Raw genomic sequence first — 24,640 nt, 5'->3', positions numbered from 1 at the left:
ATATATATATATATATATATATATATATATATATATATATATATATATATATATATATATATATATATATATATATATATACACATACAATTACAATTTATTCTGTTACTAATTGATATATATATATATATATATATATATATATATATATATATATATATATATATATATATATATATATATATATATATATATATATATATATATCACAATGGAAAATATTTTTGTGTTTAGAATATTTATTAGTGATGCATGCAAAGATTACAGAATAACAAAAAAATGCAAAGAATGGCAATGCCTGATTTTTTAAATCACTTTCAACAATTGCAAAATCTGGCAAAGGAACAACTGACTCTGACCAAACTGCAGCAAACCAAGACCACACTTGAGATCTGCCTCCAAAAGAATACGCTCAGACAAGCTGCTCCCTCCACATCAGATAAGGAAGTCTGACATTATTGTGGAGGTTTAAACATTGTCTTTTTTATTCAATACATCTATATTTAAAATGTATTATGAATATCCTCAATGTACAGTGCTGTAGATCTCAGATGAGCGGACTGCTGGAAGAGGATGAGGTGGGTTTTTTCTTGCTTTTAATATTTATTATTATAATTATTTTATTATTTATTAAATTTTCTTAGTTTTCATTTCAAATAAGAATAAAAGTTATATTGACCCCACACTGGCTATTCTACTTGTTGCTCTTTACACAGGCCTATCTATCCATCTACATTGTGATTGAGCACTGGTAATACAGATTTAGTGATCCTGAAAAGTTCCTATCCGGATCAGATTGATCCAATCCAATGTTGCTTTGAAAAACTGGCTCAAAAAGTAAGGTGGATTACGCGATCACGGATCGCAAAAACAGGATTACTAAATCCGGATCAATTTTATCCGGATTACACCTTTTGAAAAACCGGGCCCAGGTCACGCTGGTCTTCTAAAGTGATTCACAACTTGATCTAGATTGTTAATCTTCTCCAGAAATGACAGTGACTCTGTTTACAAGCCTGTGGGGGTTTGAGTAGTTGCTGCTGTCATGTGATGTGCGTTTGACAGGACGAACTAGACGTCGCATTCGTTTCTTAGAAATTACAAAACCAACGGACCTCTGTTTTTTAAGTGCACTCGGTTCATTTAAAAGTACAGATTTCAAGCTTTGTGGATTTATTTCTGATGTCTGTGAAGCAAGTATTGATTGACATAGTAGTGCATTTATATCCTGAATTCTTTTATCTTTTTTGACCAGGATGCCAATAGTCTAATCCAATTACTCAATATGGTTTTCACTCCCTTAAATTGAACTGATTAAGCACTGAAAGGTGAAGTGAGAGCTTAATTTAGCTGCAGCGCGGCCTTTTTCAAACTAACAAGAGTAACAACAACAAAATACTCTGACTCCAGCTGCAAAGAAGCTCTGATGCCAGATAATGGCTGCTGCTAGATTCAATCAAAGCAAAGCTGACCAGAGGCAAACATGCATGATGGGAATTTGTGTGCAACAGGAAATATTTACATATTTCTGAGTAAGCTGTTTATTGAGCGCATGTCAGATCTGTAAACCTGTCAGAGGCTGTTTAACGGGTCGTGCTTGACTCCAACAAGTCTTCACAGTTCAGGCAGGATATTCTTTCATCCCCTGGAATTTTTAGTTGTGAACCATATGAAACAAATACTATAGTAATTATCTAATAGTAAATAATAGAGTTGTTTTTGACCCACACTATAGCAGAAACTTGAATTAATCTGTTGTTGTGATTCTACAGTTGCTATAGTAACAAAAAAACTATAGTGATGTAAACAAATGACCCATTATTGTAGTCAATTTCATAAGGGCCTTTTACAGCATCGATAATGTCGATTTTTATTTAGTTTAACAACAAAACATCAGTAAATAGCGCTATTCCGCCTAGCCCGCTTTACTGAGCTGAAGTTGGTTTTATATTTCACATTGGGTCGTTTTTAAACAAAAGCCCCTTTCACACATACACACCTTTCCGGAAAATTACCGGCAATTATGTGTGTGTGTACAGGCCCTTTTTGAAAATACCGGTAAATTCGTTCTGTCTATTTTCCGGCAAAGAGAAGTTGTAAGATTACCGGTAATTTGCCGGAATGCTGCGCTGTGTGAATGCAGAAGGAAGATTGCCGGAAAGAACGTGCACGTCTAGAACGTGCTGACGTGAGACGTCTGCTTTAGCCAATCAGAACAGTCAGATGCGTTAACTTCCGCGCGGTTTATGAGAATAAAAGCCTTTGAATATTTTTCCAGACATTTAGCTGCTAGATGTTAGTCAGATAACGTTTATATGTTCATCTTAATGCCAACCGTGTAAATAATTATCGATAAGATGCTTATAATAAGCTGTTGTTTGTTTACCTTCAAGCTTTGCGTGTGCCCGTGAAACAGCCCATGAGCGCCAGCACACACACATATCATGTACATCTCGACATGCGAAAGTGTTTCTCTATTTGTTTTCATCGGAGTTGTTCACAATACTGATCATCCACAGAGTTTGTGATGTAGTCAAATTTTTACAAATACAAGCGCAGCCGTTTAGAGCTCATTTCTGGTAAATGATGTCAGAATTTACCGGTATTGTGGAATGGATGTGCAAATGCTCTTTTCCGGAAAAATTCCTTGACGTCCTCGTCTGTATGAACATCACTTTTTTTAATCTACCGGTAAAGTCGTTACGGAAATTTTCCATATATTTACTGGTATCACTGTCTGAAAGGGGCTAATGACAGCCTGTGACGCGCTGCCTATATTGTTTACCGCTACTCTGACTATCCGGTCTGAAATAGCATGTAAGTATGGCTTAGTAATAAGTGTGATTCCTGCACACAGCAGGCCAACCACTAATCTTACAGTGGTGGCTTTAGGACAAAGCTTTTGAGAGAGTGAGAGCAGAGATCCTTGCATGCATGCAATATTGTACAGTATGACAAGTTTTGCTTGCTAGACAACTGTAAACATGCTAGATATAATAGTTTTTCAATAGGGAATTGTAGTATTATAAAGCACTAATAAGTTTCCAACTGGCGAATGACGTGATCTAGCGGGTGGCTGTCATCTTTAATGTGCGCGTTCATGATTTCAGCAGGCGTGGCTTCGGACAGCAGGGGAGGGACTGTGTTATAAGATATGCTAACGAATACAAATTAGGCAGATCACCGGCACCTTTAATACACTTTAATATATATGCAAAAAAAGATTTTTGCTTGTAAAAATGACTTATTAAAAACAATTCTGGAGATGTTTGGAGGGAACCTAATTGTACATTTGTTTACGTTGTTATGTTTGTTGAAATTTGCATTAAAATTTGTTTTATTTGTATTGTGCAATGTATATTTGTAAGGTCATGATGCATAGTAGAAATTGTGAAGAGGAAAAACAAAAAATCGATGTATGAATGCTGTAATGTTTAAATAATTGTCTGTTAAAAACGCGTGAAGATCATGTGACCATTGCAGAAACGCAGCATCTCCTTTTTCACAGGATGCGTTCTGTTCTCACAGTCTCTCGAGTTTGTTTCTTATGAGATAACTTAGCAAACAGCCTGTGTAAAAAATTCCACACAACTCCTTCAAGTTGTCCCAACACAAATCGATTGAGTTAACTAATTGTTTTTACAATTTTAAGGGTTGAACATAAAACAATTAAGTTGCCTCCAAAAAAACCCTTAAGAATTGTTGTTTCGACTTGAAAGTACACATGAAATCAAAGTGATGTTTTATAAACAAATTTCAGGAGGAGCACAATCCTTAACGAGGCTAATTCATCACAATCATTCTATTATCCAATCAGCTCCAGACCAAACCCCTAAATAGTCAAACACATCATACCTCTGTTTTCTTTTGACTTCAGCGTCCCTCCACCACCCCAACTCCACACTATTAAACCCAATACCTACTTAAATCTGAGGGGGGAGTGTTCTGGAGCCGGGCTAGACACTGCGCTCGGACCCAATCTCTCTCTATCCTGTTTAGGGGAATAACACGAGTTAGGGTGTCTTCCCGAGCTCAGAGCCCTCTCCCTGGACAGCATGCCAATAACGCATATTTTATTCAGTCAAATATCTGTGAGTGTGAACTCATGAAACTAACCATATTGATTTTGTTAGCTCACATTGCTAGTTCTGTGGTGAACAATTCATCTGCGCGTGTCTTTAAGAAAAAGAAAATTGTTTGTCTAATCTAGCATTAAAATCTAAAAACTGCACTTCCTTGGTTTTTTTTTAGGTATATTATTACATTATTTCTGTTTGAGGTGTTGGGCGGGGCTAACATACTGAACCACGCCCCTTCCAGCTGTCAGTTTTGACAATATACTGAAGTGGTGAGCAGGAGGAATCTGTTAGGTTGTAATAACTCTCCCAAACCCATTTGCCCATCCAATCAGCTCACAGTAGAGAAAAACAAGCCACGCCCACTGTTTTTCTCATTCATTATTCTGTTTCTCTAAGAACTACGTCACAATACAATAAAAAAAGTTAGCATCTTTTCTTTTTCCTTTTTACAGACTTTCCGACCAATCAGCAGTGGCTACAGTCCAACTCCCAAAAGTCCGTCGCCCAAGAGCCCAATCACTGGTGCTGTGCCTTACAACAATGGTGGATCCAGACCAGTGTACAACAACCCAGCAGGACTTTATTCCCACAACAACGGCAACGGTGCCCTGCCGAAGCAGATGTCAGGCCTCAGCCTGGGCTCTCCTCACAGGTCCGCCATTCACATCACTGAGGGCTGCTCTCCAAACACTGCACAACATGCATTAGAATTGACTTTTACAACCATAGTGTAAACTTTAAACTGAAAGTATGATCTGTAAATGCACTTAGCTTACCATAAGTTATAATATATTTTGAAGGCCTTAATACGGTTTGTTCCATAGTGGTTTTAATACTTTTCAAATAGATTTTTAATGTGTGTTTGGTTGCATTATCATTCTGCTAAACGCCACCGCTTTCAGAATATAATATTTGACTCATTGGGTGCACATGGTCCTCCAGAATGATTTAGTAGGCAGGGACGCGCCCATCTATCACAAGTATTGGGTGTAGGGAATGCCATGATATTAAGCCCAAACCATCACTGATCCACACCCCCATGCATCACTCTGGGTGGGACGCTTCTTTGGGGATTCTCTACACCATAACTCTCCTGGATGTGGGAAAGACAGTGAAGGTGGACTCAGCAGAGAACAATGCTGACGTTGTCCACAGCCCAAAATGTTTATTTGCTGGCACCATTAGCCACATTTCCACTGTCGGGCCAGTGCAAGCTAGGCCTTTTCTTGGATGGGGCTAGGCCAGTAGCTTGAGAGGCCGAAATCATGTTGCGTTTCCACTGTCAGGCCACAACCCGTCACACAACCCACCCAGTTCAGCGGGAAAAAGAAAGTCAAATCAGAATCAGGCTGATAAAGCACAGCATTGCATCATGACATGATTAAAAAGGAGACATCCGAAATTACACGTTTTTGTACAGCATTACATTATATGTGTATACGCATATAGATTATATTTGTTTACTTGACGACCAACTGTTGGCATCGTACATCGAGTGGTCTCATCAAAAATGGAGGGATAACCCAGCACTCCATCCATAATATAAAACCACAGAACTTCTCTGATAATAACTCTGTATAAAAAAAATGTATTTTATAACATCTTTGTTTCTGTAGATGCCGTCAAACAGTCTGCAGAGAGTCCTTAAACATATACATTTTTCCCTATTTTAGGTAATTCCTAGGGAATTATTTGAGAGTGTTGCAAATTACTTGGTTATCTTAAGAAACCGTCAAGTGTTTCGGGCCATAAGAACAAGTAATAAAATATAGGCTAGCCCAAGCATGTCCAAAATCGGTCCTGGAGGGCCGGTGTCCTGCAAAGTTTAGTTCCAACCCCAATCCGACACACCTTGGCTAGCTAATCAAGCTCTTACTAGGCTTTCCAGAAGCATCCTTGCAGGTGTGTTGAGGCAAGTTGGAGTTAAAATCTGCAGTACACCGGCCCTCCAGGACCGAGTTTGGACACCCCTGGGCTAGCCTATATAGTTGCGCTTGCGTACATCAGTTTTAAGAACTTTGCCTCTGCTTTCACTCCGCCCTGCAGCCCCAGCTGGCTCGCTTTGGCCGAAAGTATTCGGTGGGCCGAAAAAGACTAGCCGCTGTCCCCAAGGAAGCCCCGCTTTGGCCCAATCAGGCCAGGGAAGTGACTGTGGAAACACGACTGGCCCTAGCTTGCACTTGCTCACTTGATTTAGGCGCGATAATGGAAACGCGGCTATTGAAACCAATGTTTGTCATTGGCACAAATGACCAAAGGTTTAGCTATAGCAGCCCGACCTGTGGAGATCCAGACCAACAGTATTGGTGTTGCATATTATTTGGTTTTTGTAAGAAATCGTCAAGTGTTTCAGGCCATAAGAACAAGTAATAAAAAATAGGCTAGCCTATATAGTTGCGCTTGCGTACATCAGTTTTAAGAACTTTGCCTCTGCTTTCACTCCGCCCTGAAGCCCCAGCTGGCTTGATTTGGCCGAAGGTATTCGGTGGGTCGAAAAAGGTCAGTCGCTGTCCCCAAGGCCAGGGAAGTGACTGTGGAAACACGACTGGCCCTAGCTTGCACTTGCTCACTCGCTTTAGGCGCGTCAATGGAAACGCGGCTATTGAAACCAATGTTTGACATTGGCACAAGTGACCAAAGATTTAGCTATAGCAGCCCGATCTGTGGAGATCCAGACCAACAGTATTGGTGGAAACTTGAGAGTTGAGGTGCACATTTAATTCTGCAGTGAGTTGGTCAGCTGTGGTTTTATGTTTTTTCATAGAATCGAGGTTCACACCCGGACATCCCTTTCAGACAGCTTCCTTCTGCGCTCGCAGTTACTCCTGTTGGATGTGGTTCTGCTTTTTGGTGGTTTGCTGGCATTCGCCTAGATACCGCAGCTTTTGACAATCACAAAGACTTGCTGTAGTGATCACAGATGCACACCAACAATTTATCCTCTTGAACTCTGTTACACATAATGTTGTGTGCATTGCAATATTTTAAGCAGAAGGGTGCTGTTCACTCTGCTCTTACTGGTGGAGTATGCAATCAATGAAGATTGAGATCACCCCAAATCGCTGAACAGGTTTTTTACCTGGTCTGGGTTCAGTTTTAGGTGTTTTAGACGTTGTAATGAGTCTCTTGTTGGCCTGTTTTCGAATGCTTCATTTCTCCCATCGCTAATTAACACAAGCACAAAATCAGGACAAACACATTTCTTTTAAAGCAGAAGTAGAGCGCAAGGTAAATAAGGTCATTTCTGATTTCATGTTAACTGTACACAAACATCTAGCCAAACACCGGTTTTGCAAGGGAACAGCTGCCAGAAAGGGATATTTATGATACTCACACGGCTGTGAGAAACACGGTGATTTATCAAGGAAGCGATCTGGAGGATCTTTCCCATGATGGAAATCTCCAGCGCGCAGGTCCTGTCTTCACTCACAGCACAATAAACATTTCAGACTCAAAGATGTTACAGCTCTTCAAGCCTGCTGCTATGCAGAAAAAGGAGTTCATGCTAATCAATTCTAACCCAAACACAGTACGGTGACTGGATAAAGTGAACAGTCTTTAGGCAACATCTGCGGTGTTAGTGTGTTAGATAAGAGTGATCGAGAACCGTTTGGTTGATTTGTAAAGCCTGCTGTTTACAGTGAAGATGACAAATCCACTGTTTATGAATTCTTCTAATACTTACACTAGATCACCGATCACTCTTATGGAAACTCTTGGCTAAAACAAGACTAGATTTGAGCTGTCATTGATAATCTAGAAGACATCTAAAACCTGAAATTAGTCCTAAAATAGACTCAAATAGAGCATGAATATCAAATAGACATGAATAAATGACATGTGAAATCTGGTTTTGGACTTTTGTTAGACATCATATTTTATATTAGACAACATCTTTCAGACATCTATAAGACAACATCGTTTAGACATTTATCAGACATCTTTTAGACATATATTAGACAACAGCTTTTAGACATCTATTAGACAACAGCTTTTAGACATCTATTAGACAACAACTTTTAGACATCTATTAGACAACATCTTTTAGACATCTATTAGACAACAGCTTTTAAACATCTTTTAGACAACATCTTTTGGACATCTATTAGACAACATCTTTTAGAAATCTATTAAACATCTTTAGACAACATCTTTTAGACATTTTTCAGACATCTTTTAGACATCTATTAGACAACATCTTTAAGAAATCTATTAAACATCTTTAGACATCTATTAGACAACAGCTTTTAGACATCTATTAGACATCTATTAGACAACAGCTTTTAGACATCTATTAGACATCTTTTAGACATCTAATAGACAACAGCTTTTAGACATCTATTAGACAACATCTTTTAGACATCTAATAGACAACAGCTTTTAGACATCTATTAGACAACATCTTTTAGACATCTATTAGACATCTTTTAGACATCTAATAGACAACAGCTTTTAAACATCTTTTAGACAACAGCCTTTAGACATCTATTAGACAACAGCTTTTGGACATCTATTAGACAACATCTTTTAGAAATCTATTAAACATCTTTAGACAACATCTTTTAGACATTTTTCAGACATATTTTAGACATCTATTAGACAACATCTTTTAGACATCTATTAGACATCTTTTAGACATCTAATAGACAACAGCTTTTAGACATCTATTAGACAACATCTTTTAGACATCTAATAGACAACAGCTTTTAGACATCTATTAGACAACATCTTTTAGACATCTATTAGACATCTTTTAGACATCTAATAGACAACAGCTTTTAGACATCTATTAGACAACATCTTTTAAACATCTTTTAGACAACATCCTTTAGACATCTATTAGACAACAGCTTTTAGACATCTATTAGACCACATCTTTTAAACATCTTTTAGACAACATATTTTAGACATCTAATAGACAACAGCTTTTAGACATCTATTAGACAGATATTTAATACAAAATATCTTGATGGGAACTCCTCAAACCTAAAAGCCGTGAAACTACTTAAATTCAATTTCATTAACTGTTAAGCTGCAATTTTAAGACTAAACAAACAAGGTAATTAATTAAATTCTGACCATAGCAGTGGCAAGTTTAGTATTACAATATTAATGTTAAGCTTTACTGTTTCAAGACATTTTACAGGAAGTATTTGATAAACAAAAACGTGTTGGATTTGAGTTTTAAAACATCTTCATTCCTTCAGAGATGTACTTGACGCTTTTATAAAAAACTTGTTGCGTTGAAAAGTGTTTGGTTGGATAAAGCTTGACAATAGCAGATGTTTCATAGGGTTTTTTTTTGCTTTAGTTTTAGCCCTGAGCCGCCAGTGAATTCATCAGGCAACCGCAACGGTTTCGACACACAGTCTGACGTCTACAGGATGCTCCTGGACTATGAGGAACCGGTTTCAGCTCCCAAACAATCCGGCTCCTTTAAATACCTGCAGGGAATCCTGGAAGCTGAGGATGGGGGTCAGAGTCACTTATTTACTTCACGTTCAGTATAAATGTCAGAATTCTCAGTGGTGTCCTGTTTTTCCAATTTCTCTGTTTGATTTAAAGGCACAATTTGTCAATTTTTTCTTATTTAAATATCCAAGAAGCAGTAGAACAGTGTTATTGTTGAATTATGTACTTGTATTTTTAGTAAACATTTGGGATTATACATCAATTTTACATTTATGGTAACACTTTACTTGAAAGGAGAGTTTATAAGACGGTCATGAAACATTTATATTCATGAAACTCTTAGCATGAATATTTTATGCATGCTTATGACAGCTGTCATTAAGTGTCATTAGCTCAGTTATGTTATTTTAAATTCAAAGGTGACATTGTTTGAGATGTTTACATTATGACAACTTGACATAAACACATTATAACATGTCTTTGTCATGACATTTCCAGGACAACATATCATGAGACAATTATAATTGTTTATTATCAGCAACAATATTTTGTTGAGTTAAAGGTGCAGTAGGTGATCTGCCAGATTGCTAGCATTAGCATAATAGCTTAGAAATTTTACAATCCTCTTCTGCCGTCCAAAGCCACACGTTTAAGTCATAAACGAGCGAACGCGCACTGATTAGATACAACACTAGATCATGACATTCACCAATTAAAAACTCTATGGACACACACACACTTTATGTTTGCTAGTATGATTAGTATGTTAGTTATTATGTTTTAGTATGGATCGGTATATTGTTAGTATGGAATGATATGTTGTTAGTATTTGACAAATTAGATTTGTTTTAAAGTAGCGCAATAGTTACTCTCCCTGGTAATTAGTATAATTTTGTAACTCAGTTGCTAACTTTTGCTAAATGGTTGCTAATGTGTTGCTATGTGGTTGCTGATGTGTTGCTAGGTGGTTTCTATGGTGTTCTGAGTGGTTGCTAAGGCGTTGCTAGGTGGTAGCTAAGGTGTTGCTAGGGTGTTCTGAGTGGTTGCAAGGCAGCTGCTAAGGCATTCCTAGGTAGTTTCTAAGGTGTTGCTAGGTGATTGCTAAGGTGTTGCTAGGCAGTTGCTAAGGTGTTCTGAGTGGTTGCTAGGCAGTTGCTAGTATGAAATAGCATCATGCTAGCATGTTTTAGCATAAATTGGCCTGTTTGCTAGCATGAGTGGTTGCTAAGGCGCTGCTAGGGTGTTCTGAATGGTTGCCAAGGCACTGATATTGTGTTCTGAATGGTTGCTAAGGCGCTGCTAGGGTGTTGAGTGGTTGCTAAGTTGTTGCTAGGCGGTTGCTAGGGTGTTCTGAGTGATTGCTAGACTGTGGCTAAGGCATCGCTAGGGTATTTTGATGGATTAAGGCATTGCTAAGCAGTTGCTAGGGTGTTCCAGGTAGTTGTTAGGGTGTTGCTAAGTTCGCTAAAGCTCTGCTATGTGGTTGCTAAGGTGTTGCTACGAGGTTTCTGAGATGTTGCTTAGAGGTTGCTAAGGTGTTGCTAGGCAGTAGCTAAGGTATTCTAAGTGTTTGCTAGACGGTTGCTAAGGTGTTGCTTGGGTGTTCTAAGTGATTACTAATGCATTGCTAGGCATTTGCTAGGGTGTTCTGAATGGTTGCAATGGCATTATTAGGTGGTTGCTAGATGTTCTGAGTGGTTGCTAAGGGGTTGCTAGGTTGTTCTGAGTGGTTTGCTAAGGGATTGCTGGTGTTGCTAAGAAAGTTGCTAGGGTGTTCCAAGTGATTGCTATGCATTGCTAGGTGGTTGCCATCTTGTTGTAGTTGCTTGTTAAGGCGTTACTAGGCGGTTACTTTGTGGTTACTAAGGTCTTGCTAGGCGGTAACTAAGGTGTTATGAGTGGATGCTAGGTGTTGCTAGGTGGTTGCTGAGGTGTTCTGAGTGGTTGCTAGGCAGTTGTAAGCATAAATGATAATAGTTCTAGTATTAGCATGTTGCTAACCTGTTTTTAGCATTAATTATTAAATGTTGCTATGTTTGTTACTATGTTTCTAGTATGTTGACAGTATGAATTGGTATGTTGCTAGTGTGTCCAATGTAAAGTCAAGGGCAGATTTTTTTACAATGGAAGTCTATGGGACAGTTGCTTGGGTGCTGTAAGTGGTTGCTAGGGTGTGGCCAGTAAGTTGAACGGTCATCAGGGATTGGCAGATTAATAGTCTGAGTTAAATATGTGTAACCTTAAGTCTCTATGACAGTCTGGCACAAAGTTTTGAGGTCACAAAGTTTGGTCCAATGTTAAGTCAATGGGAGGTTTTAGAATTTTCCGGGTCAGTTTTGGGAAAACCGTAAGTCGGATCAGTTGGAAAAGATATAGCAACTTAATTCAGTTTAGTTTGAAGGTTTGGAGTTAGTTTGGTAGTTGTAGTATGAACGGTCTAGGAGGAGATGCGTTCCTAAAATAGTCTCAGAAGAAAAAGATGGAACAAGAAGAAGTTTTTTTTAGTATAACCGTATGTTGCTTTCACAAGCCCCCATAATAACTCTTTTATAGGAACGTGCCCAACATTGTACAACACAAAAAAAAAAAAAAAAATACAGCATTCAGTAAATGTACTGCCCAGGATTCTGCATTCGTTTGGATTCCAGATGGCTCTGTAGACTTAAAGCCCCAGCAGAACGTTGTGCTTTGTGTCACATAAGCCGTAAAATGTGTTTTGTCTAAGCCAGATCCCATAGGGAGGGTTGCAGACTTCAGTATAGCATCTCTCGCACGCTGAATTAAAGCCCCATGGAGCCGCGGGGATCAGGGATCAAGTGCTTAAATGTGTAATTAGTGGTATTGGTTGACAGGTTGGGAGTTGTAACCTGTCCCAGCAGTCTTTGGGAATAACGCGGAGTTAATGATCTCACTTTGGCACAACAACAGTCGGATGACGGAGGCGGGCACCATTGTAACACTTACCATTAATATCCGGATGTTTCCTCATCCAGCAGTCAGTGATTTTCTCCGCTGAGCTCATGCTACGCCGGTTTGGTTTTAGACACAGCATTACATAGAGAAGAGTTTTTGACAGCTGTGCTTCATACACTGAAAAAAAATGATTCATTGGACTGACTCAATATTTTTAAGGTAACGGGTTGCAAACAGTTTAAAGTGGACGTCAAAATATTTATTTTTTTATATATATATTTCCCAAATGGTGTTTAAAGGGTTATGACACCCCCCACTTTCGGTTTAGTTCTACCTCAGAACTTGTTTAAAAAGATGCATGATAATAGGCGGAGCTCTGTGAGCAAAGGGCAGGAGTGGGCGTGGCCAACAAACCATGAGGAGAGGCATGATTTTATAGTTTACAAAGTTAAAATGCAAAGAAATAAACAGTAATTTAATGCCCTGCTGCATTTGTTATCCGTAATGTCATATACACAACCACAATTTATATCATTATAAAGATAATTGTGTTCATATAAACACTAAATGAGGATTTCTCCCTTAATCCCCGGGTCTGCATGCAGACTATCAGATCGAGTATCGGTAGATACTCAAAATCCACTGACTCAGACTCAAGGGTAAAAAAACCTGATCGGGACATATTTGCAACCACTCATCTTAAAATAAATTAAGTAAATTCAATGAATGTTTCAGTGTACTTGTCTATATGGCTAAGCCCCAGCCGTGCCTTCAAGCTAACACACACCCGTGATATCAGCTACGGCTTCACGGAGAAGTGTGAAGGATATTATTTCCAGAAACAGCTGCTAAGCACACTTTTGAGGAGATTTCTGTGTTTGGGGTTAAACAGGGGCTCTCGGAAAGACGGGAGTAGCTGTTTAAGCCTAGATTTAGCTCAATATTTACTCCTTTTAAAGCTGTTTTAGGCATGATTGTGTAAGTGTGGTTGTTCTGCGTGGAATGAGATTTAGGCTCAATCCTTATTCTACCTCTCCGCCCTTTATCCTTCCCTTTTGCGCGTTCACGTGAAGGGGTTGGGGTGCGTCAATTCTCTTTAGCTTGAAGGCGTAGGGCTAAGGGGAAGGGATAGATTTTTCAGGACCGAACTCAAAACCAAGTGGTATAAAAATTTCCCAGAATACACCAGGACTAGTATTTTGTATTAGTATTTTTTGATATTATTACAAGTTTTTACAACAAACAAGCATGTGTTTGAATATATTCAGGGTTCATAGCTAAGGATTTTTTCTACTGGGCTGATCAGGCCAGTGGTTGATATTTTTACTTGCCCTGTCAAAGTTTTCACTGCCCCCACCAAAAAAATAAAAAGTTAATAGCTATTTCTAAGCCACATATTTTAAATAACGTGGCAAAACAATGTCTGTGAATCTAAAAAGTTAAGCATTTTAAAGATGTTAATAAATGTATAATGAGCAAAATTCAATATTTTATGCAAACGAAAGAGCAGAATAGAAAATGCGCTGCTATTTTATTGCAATTCTAAATTGTGGATTGCCAAATTGACAACAACTTTTTTTTCTTAATTTTGAACCCATGTTATTTTTTGCTTCCTAGACTTTGGAAACAGACGCTTTCTTTTAGCCTCATATGATGTTGCCGCCATGTTGTCATCTTTTCACTGTACTGGGGTCCGTTCTTCGTACGTGGATTACTCAGTTAGCTGGATTTGGATTTTGGATATTGGATATTTGGATATTGAGTTTTTACACGATCCAGGATTGTTTCGTTCGTCAAAGCTGATCCGAGAGTTGTTGTCATAGCAACGGTTCTGCTAGGTCAAACCTGATCGGGAGCAGGTTCAATTCATATAAACAGGATTAGATCGGCTCAGTTCAAGCAAAGATAATACAGAAAGTATGTTACGAATTCTGATATTTTCTTACAGTAGTAGTTATATACACTTGGGAAAATGGTACATATTTTTAACTATACTTATATATATATATATATATATATATATATATATATATATATATATATAAAGTTATAGTTATGCAATCTGCACCCTCGAAATGAAAGTACAAAGACTGCCACCTGGTGGTGCAAAGAGAAAACTTATTGATATGAACTTTTTAGATCGCTTTAGTACAAATTGTGTATAATAGAAATGCAGAATATGTGACTTTTATTAAAACATGTTTTGATAGTTAATATGCCGGTGATTTGATGCTTCACAAAGTTGCAGATGCCTTTACCAATATAAAACTGCTTTTGTAAACAACCAGTTATTCTTTACACAGATTAAAAAAACGGCTACAGTAATAAAGAAAATCTTTTTCTAAATGTAGAACTAAATACACTGATTTGCATTGAAATACATGATGAATACACTTGACACATGAAAGTGTAAAGCCTGCAGCTCACAACAAATGTGGAAGGTTATTGCGTGTCATATTTAACAAACCGTTTACTGCTAATTTGATGTAATTTTGCTCACATGGATAATTGATTATTAATCAGATGATGTCATTACGCTGCTGTGCCGTCAGCCAATCGTTGCATTGCTGATCATGATTTCGAGGATCGATAGATCTGTCCTTCATAACACACGCAGCGATCTCAGATCAGTTTATCCAGACATTCTAATCTGATTCGGGAACTTGTTTGAAAAACCAAATTAGCCGGAGATCAGTTATCAAGATTAAAAGATCCGGGATCTGCCAAATCATCTTAGATCATTTAAGCGAGGTACGAAGAACGGACCCCTGGTTGTCACCAGGTAACCAAAAAAAATAACGTGCTCATCATTACTGACCAATAGAGGCCAGTAACAATCCTCTATACGGTCCCGAGCGTCTTTCACACTGGCCCCGGGCCACCGGGCAGTCCTTATTGTTGACCCCTGACCCACATAGCAAAATATCTCTGGCCCCGCTCTGGCCCACACGATCAGCTTTTTTGCTGCAGTGAATTACGGTACATGACTGGACCAAGTCTGGCTTCCAGACAAGAGCCAAACATGGACCACATCTGGGCCGAGTCTCAGCCAAGTTAATAATCTATAACTGAGCCTGAATTGGGCCAGTTATGTGGATGTGTCACGACTGCAGTGACCCACATAGCGAACAGACCTGGCCCAAATGTGGCCTCATTATGGCACCGCTGGCTTGTTGCCGGCACTGGCATGCATAATGTCAGCTGAATGTGGGCCACGCATGGCAATGATGGCACTGCATGCATGACGGCAAACTACATTTGGGCCAGTTGTGGAAGGTAGGTGTGTGGCCCAGATCAGTGTAGCGATTGTTCACATCAGGTAACGTTAGGCTGGATTATGGCTCAGTTTTTGGGGTTTCTGGTTAAAGTATAAACTTATAGCTGAGAATCGGAACCAATAATAAACCTGTTTTGGCCCAGTTCAGGGCCAGTAAGGGTGATAAATTGGCTCAGATTCGGGCCAGTTATGGCCCATTATGTGTGGCCCTTGTCTTTAATCTAGTTATAAGCCAGTTCATGATCGTCATTCTTTGTGGTACTTGAGCAAAGGGAAAAGTTATTGTGTGGCCCAGAGCTGGGCCAGAAAACATTTGCTATGTGGGGAAACTGATAAATCCATTAATCATTGCGCTTTAGGTATGCTATGGGTGTGCTTTTTGTAAAGCGACATGATTAGTAGAATTTTTTATTTTATTTGAAAATAATAAAAATATATTTTTAATGTGGGTCAAAAAAGGGTCGAACTTACATGGCTCACATATCAATTATTAATATCTGGGCCAAATACTACACTTTACATCTGGCCCAAGTATTGTGTGCCACCCTAAATACAGTGCCAAACCAGTGCTGGATGAATGCCTGCTGTGCCAGATTTATGTCATATAACAATCGCAGAAATAAGCGCACTTTCACATGGCAGAATAAGCTCAATATGTGTAACACTGTAATATTATGTTCCCTTTTTCTCTCAGGAGTCTCGCCGGTGGACAGATCTGGGGTCAGAGGCTTGCGTTCCCCTGTTAAATCACCCGTGCCGAAGCTGGGCAGCCCTATTACAGCCCCTCTGGCACCCATTCCTGGCCTACAGAACCTTCCTCAGTGCACACGCTGCGCAAACGGCATTGTGTAAGTGTTATGCAGTTCTATTTAATGACTTAATGCATATGTACGGAATAAATGATGGCAGGTCATTGAATTATAAGGAAATAATGCACCTCAGAGGTGGTGCGTGTTATTTCACTAATAATTCAGTGGCCGCAGTCCATTATTCTGCCTATACTACGATTCCCACAGCTAAAGTCACTGTTCAGATGTTGTATTTCAGACAGTTGTCAGGTTTTTGTCCTTAAACTGCTCCTGTGTGTAGCACTAGTTTCTTCCACACCTCATCCGAAGCCCTCTGTTGTGTTTTGATGTGGTTTTTGACTGTTGTAGCTGTGAAATAACTGAAATTATTCAGCGTAGCGGAGCCTGCCTGAACAACTTTAACTGTGTTTAACTGAGAATAACTGCAAGCTTTATAATCAGAATCCAATCAGGTACTCAACAGCTCCTGTCGGATGAATGGTGATATTTGCTAAGAGATAGTCCACAAGTGAACATTAAAGTCTTTTTCTACCAAAACAGAAACAACAGTACCTGTTGCTTTGATAAGACTTTTTTTTATGCAATAATATTGAAAAACGCACTGTGCTGATTTTCTGAGCCCCATGAAGGCAGCGTTAGCATTAGCCATTAAGCTTGGCTTAAGGTTGCAGACTGGCCTTTATTAGGCTTTGAAAAAAAGCATCCAAAGGATCCACCCTCTTCTAGAAAGCAGCAGCTCATTTGCATTTAAAGAGATATACACACACAATACCAAAAAAGGGGCAAATTTACCAAGCTCAGAAAAATTGATTAATAAATAAATAATCCTGACATCTAATATTTTGAGCTGAAAATTCAAAGACAAAAAAAAATCTGGAGATACTAGAGATTTACAGGTACAGAAATATTCTGTTATCATTTACTCATCCTACACTGGATCCAAACCTGTTTGAGCCCCAGCCTAAATCACTGATAGCTTCACCCAAAAGGACTGATACCCCTGCCCTAAAGGACTGTTAGCCCCGCCCTAAAGGACCTATAGTCCTGCCTTAAAGGACTGATAGCCAAGCCCTAAATAAGTGATAGCCCTAGCCTAAAGAACTATTAACTCCACCCTAAAGAACTGATAACTCCACCCTAAAGGACTGATGGCCCTGCCCTAAAGACTGATAGCCCTGCCCTAAATTACTAATAGCCCTGCCCTAAATTACTCATAGCCCTGCCCTAAAGGACTGATAGCTCCACCCTAAAGGATTGACAGGCCTGCCCAAATGGACTGACAACTCCACCCTAAAGAACTGATAAACACATCCTAAAGGACTGAAAGCTTCACCCTAAATTACTCACAGCTCTGCCCTAAAACACTGATAGCCCTGTCTTAAATTACTAGTAGCCCAGCCCAAAAGGACTGATAGCTCCACCCAAAATTACTGATAGCCCTGCCCTAAAGAACTGATAGCCCAGCTCTGAATTCCTGTTACCCCTGCCCTAAAGAACTGGTAGCCCCGCCCTAAATTCCTGATAGCCCTGCCCTAAAGAACTGGTAGCCCTACCCTAAAGGAATGACAACTCCACCCTAAAGGACTGATAAACCCATCCTAAAGAACTGAAAGCTTCACCCTAAATTACTGATAGCTTAGCCCTAAAGAGAACTGGTAGCCCCTTCCTAAATTACTGGTAGCCCAGCCCAAAAGGACTGATAGCTCCACCCTAAATTACTGTTAGCCCTGCCCTAAAGAACTGATAGCCCTGCCCTGAATTCTTGATAGCCCTGCCCTAAAGAACTGGTAGCCCCGCCCTAAATTCCTGATGGCCCTGCCCTAAAGAACTGATTGCCCCGCCCTAAATTCCTAATAGCTGTGCCCTAAAGGACTGATAGCCCTGCCATAAATTACTCATAGTCCCACCCTAAATTAAGGATATCCCTGTCTTAAATTACTGATAGCCCCACACTAAATTAATGATATCCCTGTACTAAATTACTGATAGCACCACCCTAAAGGACTAACAGCCCCGCCCTAAATTACTGATAGCTCCGCCTTAAAGGCACTCCATGTGACCAGAAGTGAAGTTGTTTCGCGGGGGAGAGAAGTTTAGTATATTTGATAATATATTCTGAGGTCAAATAATTTTTTTGTACAAAATAATGAAGTGCACCGACACATGTATAAAAATAAGAGCACATTTTGATTTCATTTAGACTTTAAACAAAGGCAGACCTGCAGCGGCCTGTGCTTTCTCCCTCAGCACATGTGATCAGATATTACTGTAAGTCACTCCTGGCACTTTCCCACCGGCGGATGAGCAAACGCTGAGGTCATGTGGTAAAGTTACACTGAAACAGTGTGCTCATTGTACAGGTTTCGACAGATATCACAGCCTACAAATATGAACCTGATCATAGAGATTGATAACAGGAAATGGATTAGTGATAAATCCAATCAACCATCACCTTCACATGAAATTTGTCCAGAGCTGTATCTTTGTGCTTTGTATGTAGGCTCGGGTCAGTTTGCCCTTGTAATCTAAAATCTTAATCTGAAAATGCACTGCCTGTTTAATTTCAGTTAAATTGTCAGATTAGGTCTATCTGAGGTGTAAGGTGTGTTATATGTAACCCTGTCAGTCTTACTGCACCCAATCCGCTCCAAGCTGGGATCGAACCGGCAACCTTCCGCATGGGACTCAGTTGCTCTAACAAGGAGGCTAAAGACCATGGCCTCTAGTGACTGTCGCAAGTGCACATATTAGAGGAGTGAGGTTTACCTGCACAGCACTTCACTAGCTGGCTTCCGTCAAACTCACCTCCTAAACCTTATTCCTATCCGGGTCACGGCACTAATGTAAACCCGCCGGTCCTACACCATCCAACCCGCTCCCTTCCGCATGGGGGTTGGTTGCTCTATCAAGAAGGCTAAAGACCATGGCCTCTAGCGTCTGTCGCTTGAGCACCTTTAGAGGTCAGAGGAGTGAGGTTTACCTGCACAGCACTTACTAGCTGGCCTCTGCTACACTCACCCCCCTAAACCTCACTTCCATTCCGGGTCACGGCACCAATGTGACAGTCTAGCCTGGGCTGTCTTTTGTACAATGTACAATGGAAACTATCCATAGAGAATAACCACTTCCACAGCAAAGCTTCGGTAACTCTGCTCTGTTTTATACATTTTTTTTCTTCTTTTTTATATACCAATGAATTATTTTTAATTTTGTGATCGTATAGTGTAAATTTCAACAGGTTGAATATGAAAAACATAACACACTTTGAATTTTATATGACAAATCACTGAATCACAATTCTCAATGTACAATCACTGAGTAACACAGAGCGATACAATTCAACTCCAAAAGTAAGGAAACTTCCCCACCTAGTGGAGACTTTTAGCAACTCGTTTTGAATGAGAAATAAAAAAAGAATTACAAACAATTAATGAATAACATTTAACACATACCTGTACAATGGAGACAGACAGCGCGTGCAAATAGTTGCTGGTTCGTAAAGAAAATGACCACTTCTATATGAAACACAAGACAAATTGATTACAATCAGGCCTCGTTATATAAACACGTTATAAACTCAAGATTGAGTAACACAGTCGACGCCAAACACAACTCAACAGTGTCCCAACATATTCATTGAAACATTTAGTCACATTAAAGCTAATATTTATGTGCTTTAAACACTTATTAATGGTCATTTTCCACATGCGACGCGCGACTTACCCACAGCAATGCTACGGTAACTCTGATGTGGGCGATCTCTACTCCACGCGCTTATTACACCACGCACACTCTAGAGGGCGCTGTCCCCACTTAGGCATTAATTTAACACACTTCTTTGCTCCGTTACAAATAACTTTTCCCAAACCCTGTTCCACATCTTTCTGAATGAAATGCCTACTTTACTACATCCAATCAGCTCGCAGTAGAAAAAACAAGCCACGCCCACTGTTTTCTCATTTAACATTCCGTTTCTCAAGGAACTGCAACACAATATGAAAATAAAGCACAGCTTCCGGCTCACGCAGACTCTAAAAGCCCTTTAATGTTTGTGTTGACACAGGGGAGTCATCGTGAAGGCCCGAGACAAGCTCTACCACCCCGACTGCTTCATGTGTGACGACTGCGGCCTCAACCTGAAGCAGAGAGGATATTTCTTCATCGATGACAATCTGTATTGTGAGACCCACGCCAAGGCCCGCGTCCAGCCTCCTGAGGGCTACGACGTAGTGGCCGTTTATCCCAACTCTAAAGTGGAACTGGTCTAAACACACACACACACACTTTCTAAAACACACCCACACACAGCTTTTCCTGGAGGACTCCGGCGAGGTGGAAATGAGAATAACAAACTGAAGCTTTTTTTTTCAGTCTCTGTAGTTTGTTAACCTGCAGTTTTCTAGGTCAGCAGCACATTTAGGACGGGTCCTTTCTAACATTCTTACACAGCAGAAGACATTTCGAGATGACAGAGTAGAAACACACTTCTGACAGGAACATCTGTTCACCTCGGTTATTTCTCTGCGGTGAACTGAGGTGCTCAGGACGGCCGCAGAAGAATGTGGAAAATGTGGAGACGGCATTCATTTACTCAGAGAGTTCAAGCCGGTGTGTTTATTCTGTTTGGTTTGTATTTTAGTAGATGATCTGGCTTTCATTATAACATCCAACTTTATATTTGTCGTAAAGAGTGTAAGAATGGAAAACTTGGCTTGATCAGATTTAAAGGGACAGTTCACCCTAAAATGAACAATCATCATTTACTCACCTTTTACTAGTTTCAAACCTTCAGAAGTTTCTTTATCCTGTAGAACGCAAAAGAAAATACTTTGAAAAATGCTGGAGAACTATTTCCATTGACTTCAATAGTGCTATGTCGATCAATGTTTCCAGCTGTCTTCAACATATTGTGTAGAACAGGCGTGACCAACCCGGTTCCTGGAGATAGACCTTCCTGCAGATTTCAGTTGCAACCCGTATTAAACACACCTGCCTGTAATTATCAAGTGCAGTTCAGGTCCTAAATAATGGATCAGGTTGGAGCTGAACTGTGCAGGAAGGTCGATCTCCAGGAACAGGGTTGAGCACCACTGGTGTAGAATAAGGAAACTCGAATAGGTTTTATAAAGCACTTGAGGGAAAGTAAAAAAGCGAGCAAATTGAATTTTGGGGTGAACTATCCCTTAAAACAGGAGATGTGCACGTACAGTTGAAGTCAGAATTTTTCGCCCCCCCCCGTTTATTTTTTTCTCCAATTTCTGTTTAACGGAGAGCAGATTTACACATTTCTAATCATAATAGTTTTAATAACTCATCTCTAATAATGAGATGAGTATTGAGTAATAATGAGTTAATAATCTTTATTTTATCTTTGTCATGATGACAGTAAATAATATTTGACTAGATATTCTTCAAGACACTTCTATACAGCTTAAAGTGACATTTAAAGGCTTAGCTAGGTTATTTAGGTTATCTAGGGTTATTAGGCAAGTTATTGTATAACGATGGTTTGTTCTGTAGACTAGTGGAAAAACATATAGTTTAAAGGGGCTAAAAATATTGACCTTAAAATGGTGTTTAAAAAATTCAAACTGCTTTTATTCTAGCCGAAATAAAACAAATCAGACTTTCTGCAGAAGAAAAAATATTATCAGACATACTGTGAAAATTTCCTTGCTCTGTTAAACATAATTTGGGAAATATTAGAAAAAATATTTTTAAAATAATAAAAAGGGGGCTAATAATTCTGACTTCAACTGCATGTGAATTTCGACACATAACTGCTTTCATAAATGTGTCAAAAATGTTTTCAAATGAAACGGTTTTCTCATTCACATGAACTTCTGCCATGCTGAAACAACGATTTAAAGAGGATCTTTGGTCAAACTTTACTTTAAAGTACAGTTCTTATTATTAATAAACCATGCACTAGGACTCTTGCATCAATAAACTCCTAATGTGCTGCTTATTTATATTTATAGGTACACTACTAGACAAAAGTCTTGTTCCCTGTCAAGTTTTAAAAACAACAAATAATAAGTTGACTTCTAGTTGATAATTTGGCATCAGAAGTGGCTTATATGAAAGGCAAAGGCCTCTTGATTACACTTATTTGAGCACAATAAAATATGATCATGCCTTGATTTTTAATTATGTAATTAGGACAGTAAGGTCTGATTTTGCTTAGACTAAAGTCTCATCACTGAACAGAAATAATGTCCAGTATAGAATATAAAGTCCTGCTGCAGTGGAGACAGAATGAATATTGTGTCTGACTCCATCATGAGCTTGGAGGACTGCATCCATACATCTCTGACATGACTCACATCACTGATTAATAAAGTCATCTGGAATGAAGAAGAAATCCGTGCAGGACTCCCAGAGTTCATCAAGATTCTTTGTCTTGTCCATCTTCCCCCAGACATGCTCAATAATGTTCATATCTGGTGACTGGGCTGGCCAATCCTGGAGCACCTTGACCTTCTTTGCTTTCAGGAACTTTGATGTGGAGGCTGAAGTATGAGCAGGAGCGCTATCCTGCTGGAGAATTGTCCCTCTCCTGTGGTTTGTAATGTAATGGGCAGCACAGATGTCTTGATACCTCAGGCTGTTGATGTTGATCATCCACTCTGTAGATCTCTCGCACGCCCCCATACTGAATGTAACCCCAAACCATGATTTTTCCTTCACCAAACTTGACTGATTTCTGTGAGAATCTTGGCTCCATGCTGGTTCCAGTAGGTCTTCTGTAGTATTTGTGATGATTGGGATGCAGATCAACAGATCATCCATCAGAAAAATCCACCTTCTGCCCCTTTTCCAATTGATCAACTAGAAGTCAAGTTATCATTTGCTGCTCATACAAATATGATCCACGACGAGACTATTGTCAGGTTAGTTGTATTTAGGTATTGTGTATGATTAGAGATGCAGAATATGTGCTTTATAAGTACTAATATACAGTGTTGGGAAAAATTACTTTAAAAGTAATACATTACAATCTTAAGCCTAGCTAAGACGAAAAAAATAAAAATGGTTTGCAAAAATAATGCAAAATGTGCAAAAATGACAATTACTTTCCTTAAAACGTAACAAAAATGGTTATTTTAGAAGAAAAAAAGGTGACTCAAGATTGTAATGTATTAGTTTTACTCTTCCTCAACTCTACTAATATAAACAGCCGGTATCTCCATATGCAGATAATAAGCCAGTGGTTAATAGTGAGAATCGTTACTTAAACTAAAGTGATATCAGTTTGTTTGTTTGTTTGTTTTGGTATTTAGTAAATTCAGCATGTTTACAGTTTGACAACTGAAAATATTTGCAGACATTTTTTTAGATTACCCTTAATTTCCTGTAAAGCCTGATGTTTGCGATGCTGAATCGTAACAGCATATTTACGTATATATATATATATATATATATATATATATATATATATATATATATATATATATATATATATATATATATATATATATGATTGAAACCAGTTTTATTTTTATGGATGTGGATGAGTTCTTGTAAAACAAAACCAGAATAACAAGTCTTTCTCTGTTTGTGGTGATGCTTTTGTAAATTCTGTAAAAAGAAAGAGAGAAAGAGAGAGAAATGTGTGTGCGTGTTTTTTATGTATGATATATGTATGTGTAATTAATAACTCTAATTAGCTATACTAAGAGTGTTCTGTAAATATTTTGAATAATAACACTTTTAAAGTTTTACTTCTTTTTTTTGATTTTTGATTTATTTATTTTCGAACAAAAATATCATAAATAAATATCCTTAACAAAAAATACATTTCAACATGGTCGAAAATGGAGTGGGATTATTATTTTCCCACCCCATTACCACATACATCATTCTTCTATTACTTAAACTTATATCTTCTTTTACTTATGTCTTCTTTTTCATTAAATATTTTTTATCCTTTTGGTATCTTTGACCAATTACATGTTTGATTTCATTTGTAGCTTTACATTTTGTAACACAAACCCAAAGGGGAAAAAACATAGTACTGCAAACAGCCATTTCATCATACCTTTCTCATTTTATCCTTTTTTTAATCACCTTCATCATTATATTCCTTTAATAATATTTATTTATACAACCTTTTAAACTGATTATTATCCAGACATATTAAATAAATA

General features: G+C 38.7%; 1 protein-coding gene and 1 long non-coding RNA gene across 3 annotated transcripts in view; one reads left to right on the top strand and one right to left on the bottom strand.

Moving 5' to 3' along the window:
- The window catches only part of pdlim4 (PDZ and LIM domain 4), a 65,118-nt gene extending 41,920 nt beyond the window's left edge, over positions 1-23,198 (top strand). Inside the window, exons 4-8 of one of the 2 annotated variants that reach the window (XR_012396577.1) lie at positions 4,532-4,731; positions 9,391-9,554; positions 16,376-16,529; positions 20,554-21,410; positions 21,569-23,198. Coding sequence is in view for 1 of the 2 variants with exons in the window: in NM_001042696.2 (NP_001036161.1) it covers positions 4,532-4,731; positions 9,391-9,554; positions 16,376-16,529; positions 20,554-20,758 (723 nt within the window). In the remaining variant the exon portion in view is untranslated. 2 annotated transcript variants of the gene reach the window in all.
- The window catches only part of LOC141379926 (uncharacterized), a 30,879-nt gene continuing 15,945 nt past the window's right edge, over positions 9,707-24,640 (bottom strand). Inside the window, exon 3 of the long non-coding RNA XR_012396981.1 lies at positions 9,707-12,581. This is a non-coding gene — a long non-coding RNA (uncharacterized lncRNA). The remainder of the gene's footprint in view (positions 12,582-24,640) is intronic.

Source organism: Danio rerio, chromosome 21 (genome assembly GCF_049306965.1).
Source record: "Danio rerio strain Tuebingen ecotype United States chromosome 21, GRCz12tu, whole genome shotgun sequence".
NCBI classification, from domain to species: Eukaryota; Metazoa; Chordata; class Actinopteri; order Cypriniformes; family Danionidae; genus Danio; species Danio rerio.
This window is presented reverse-complemented; position numbering and strand designations above follow the sequence as displayed.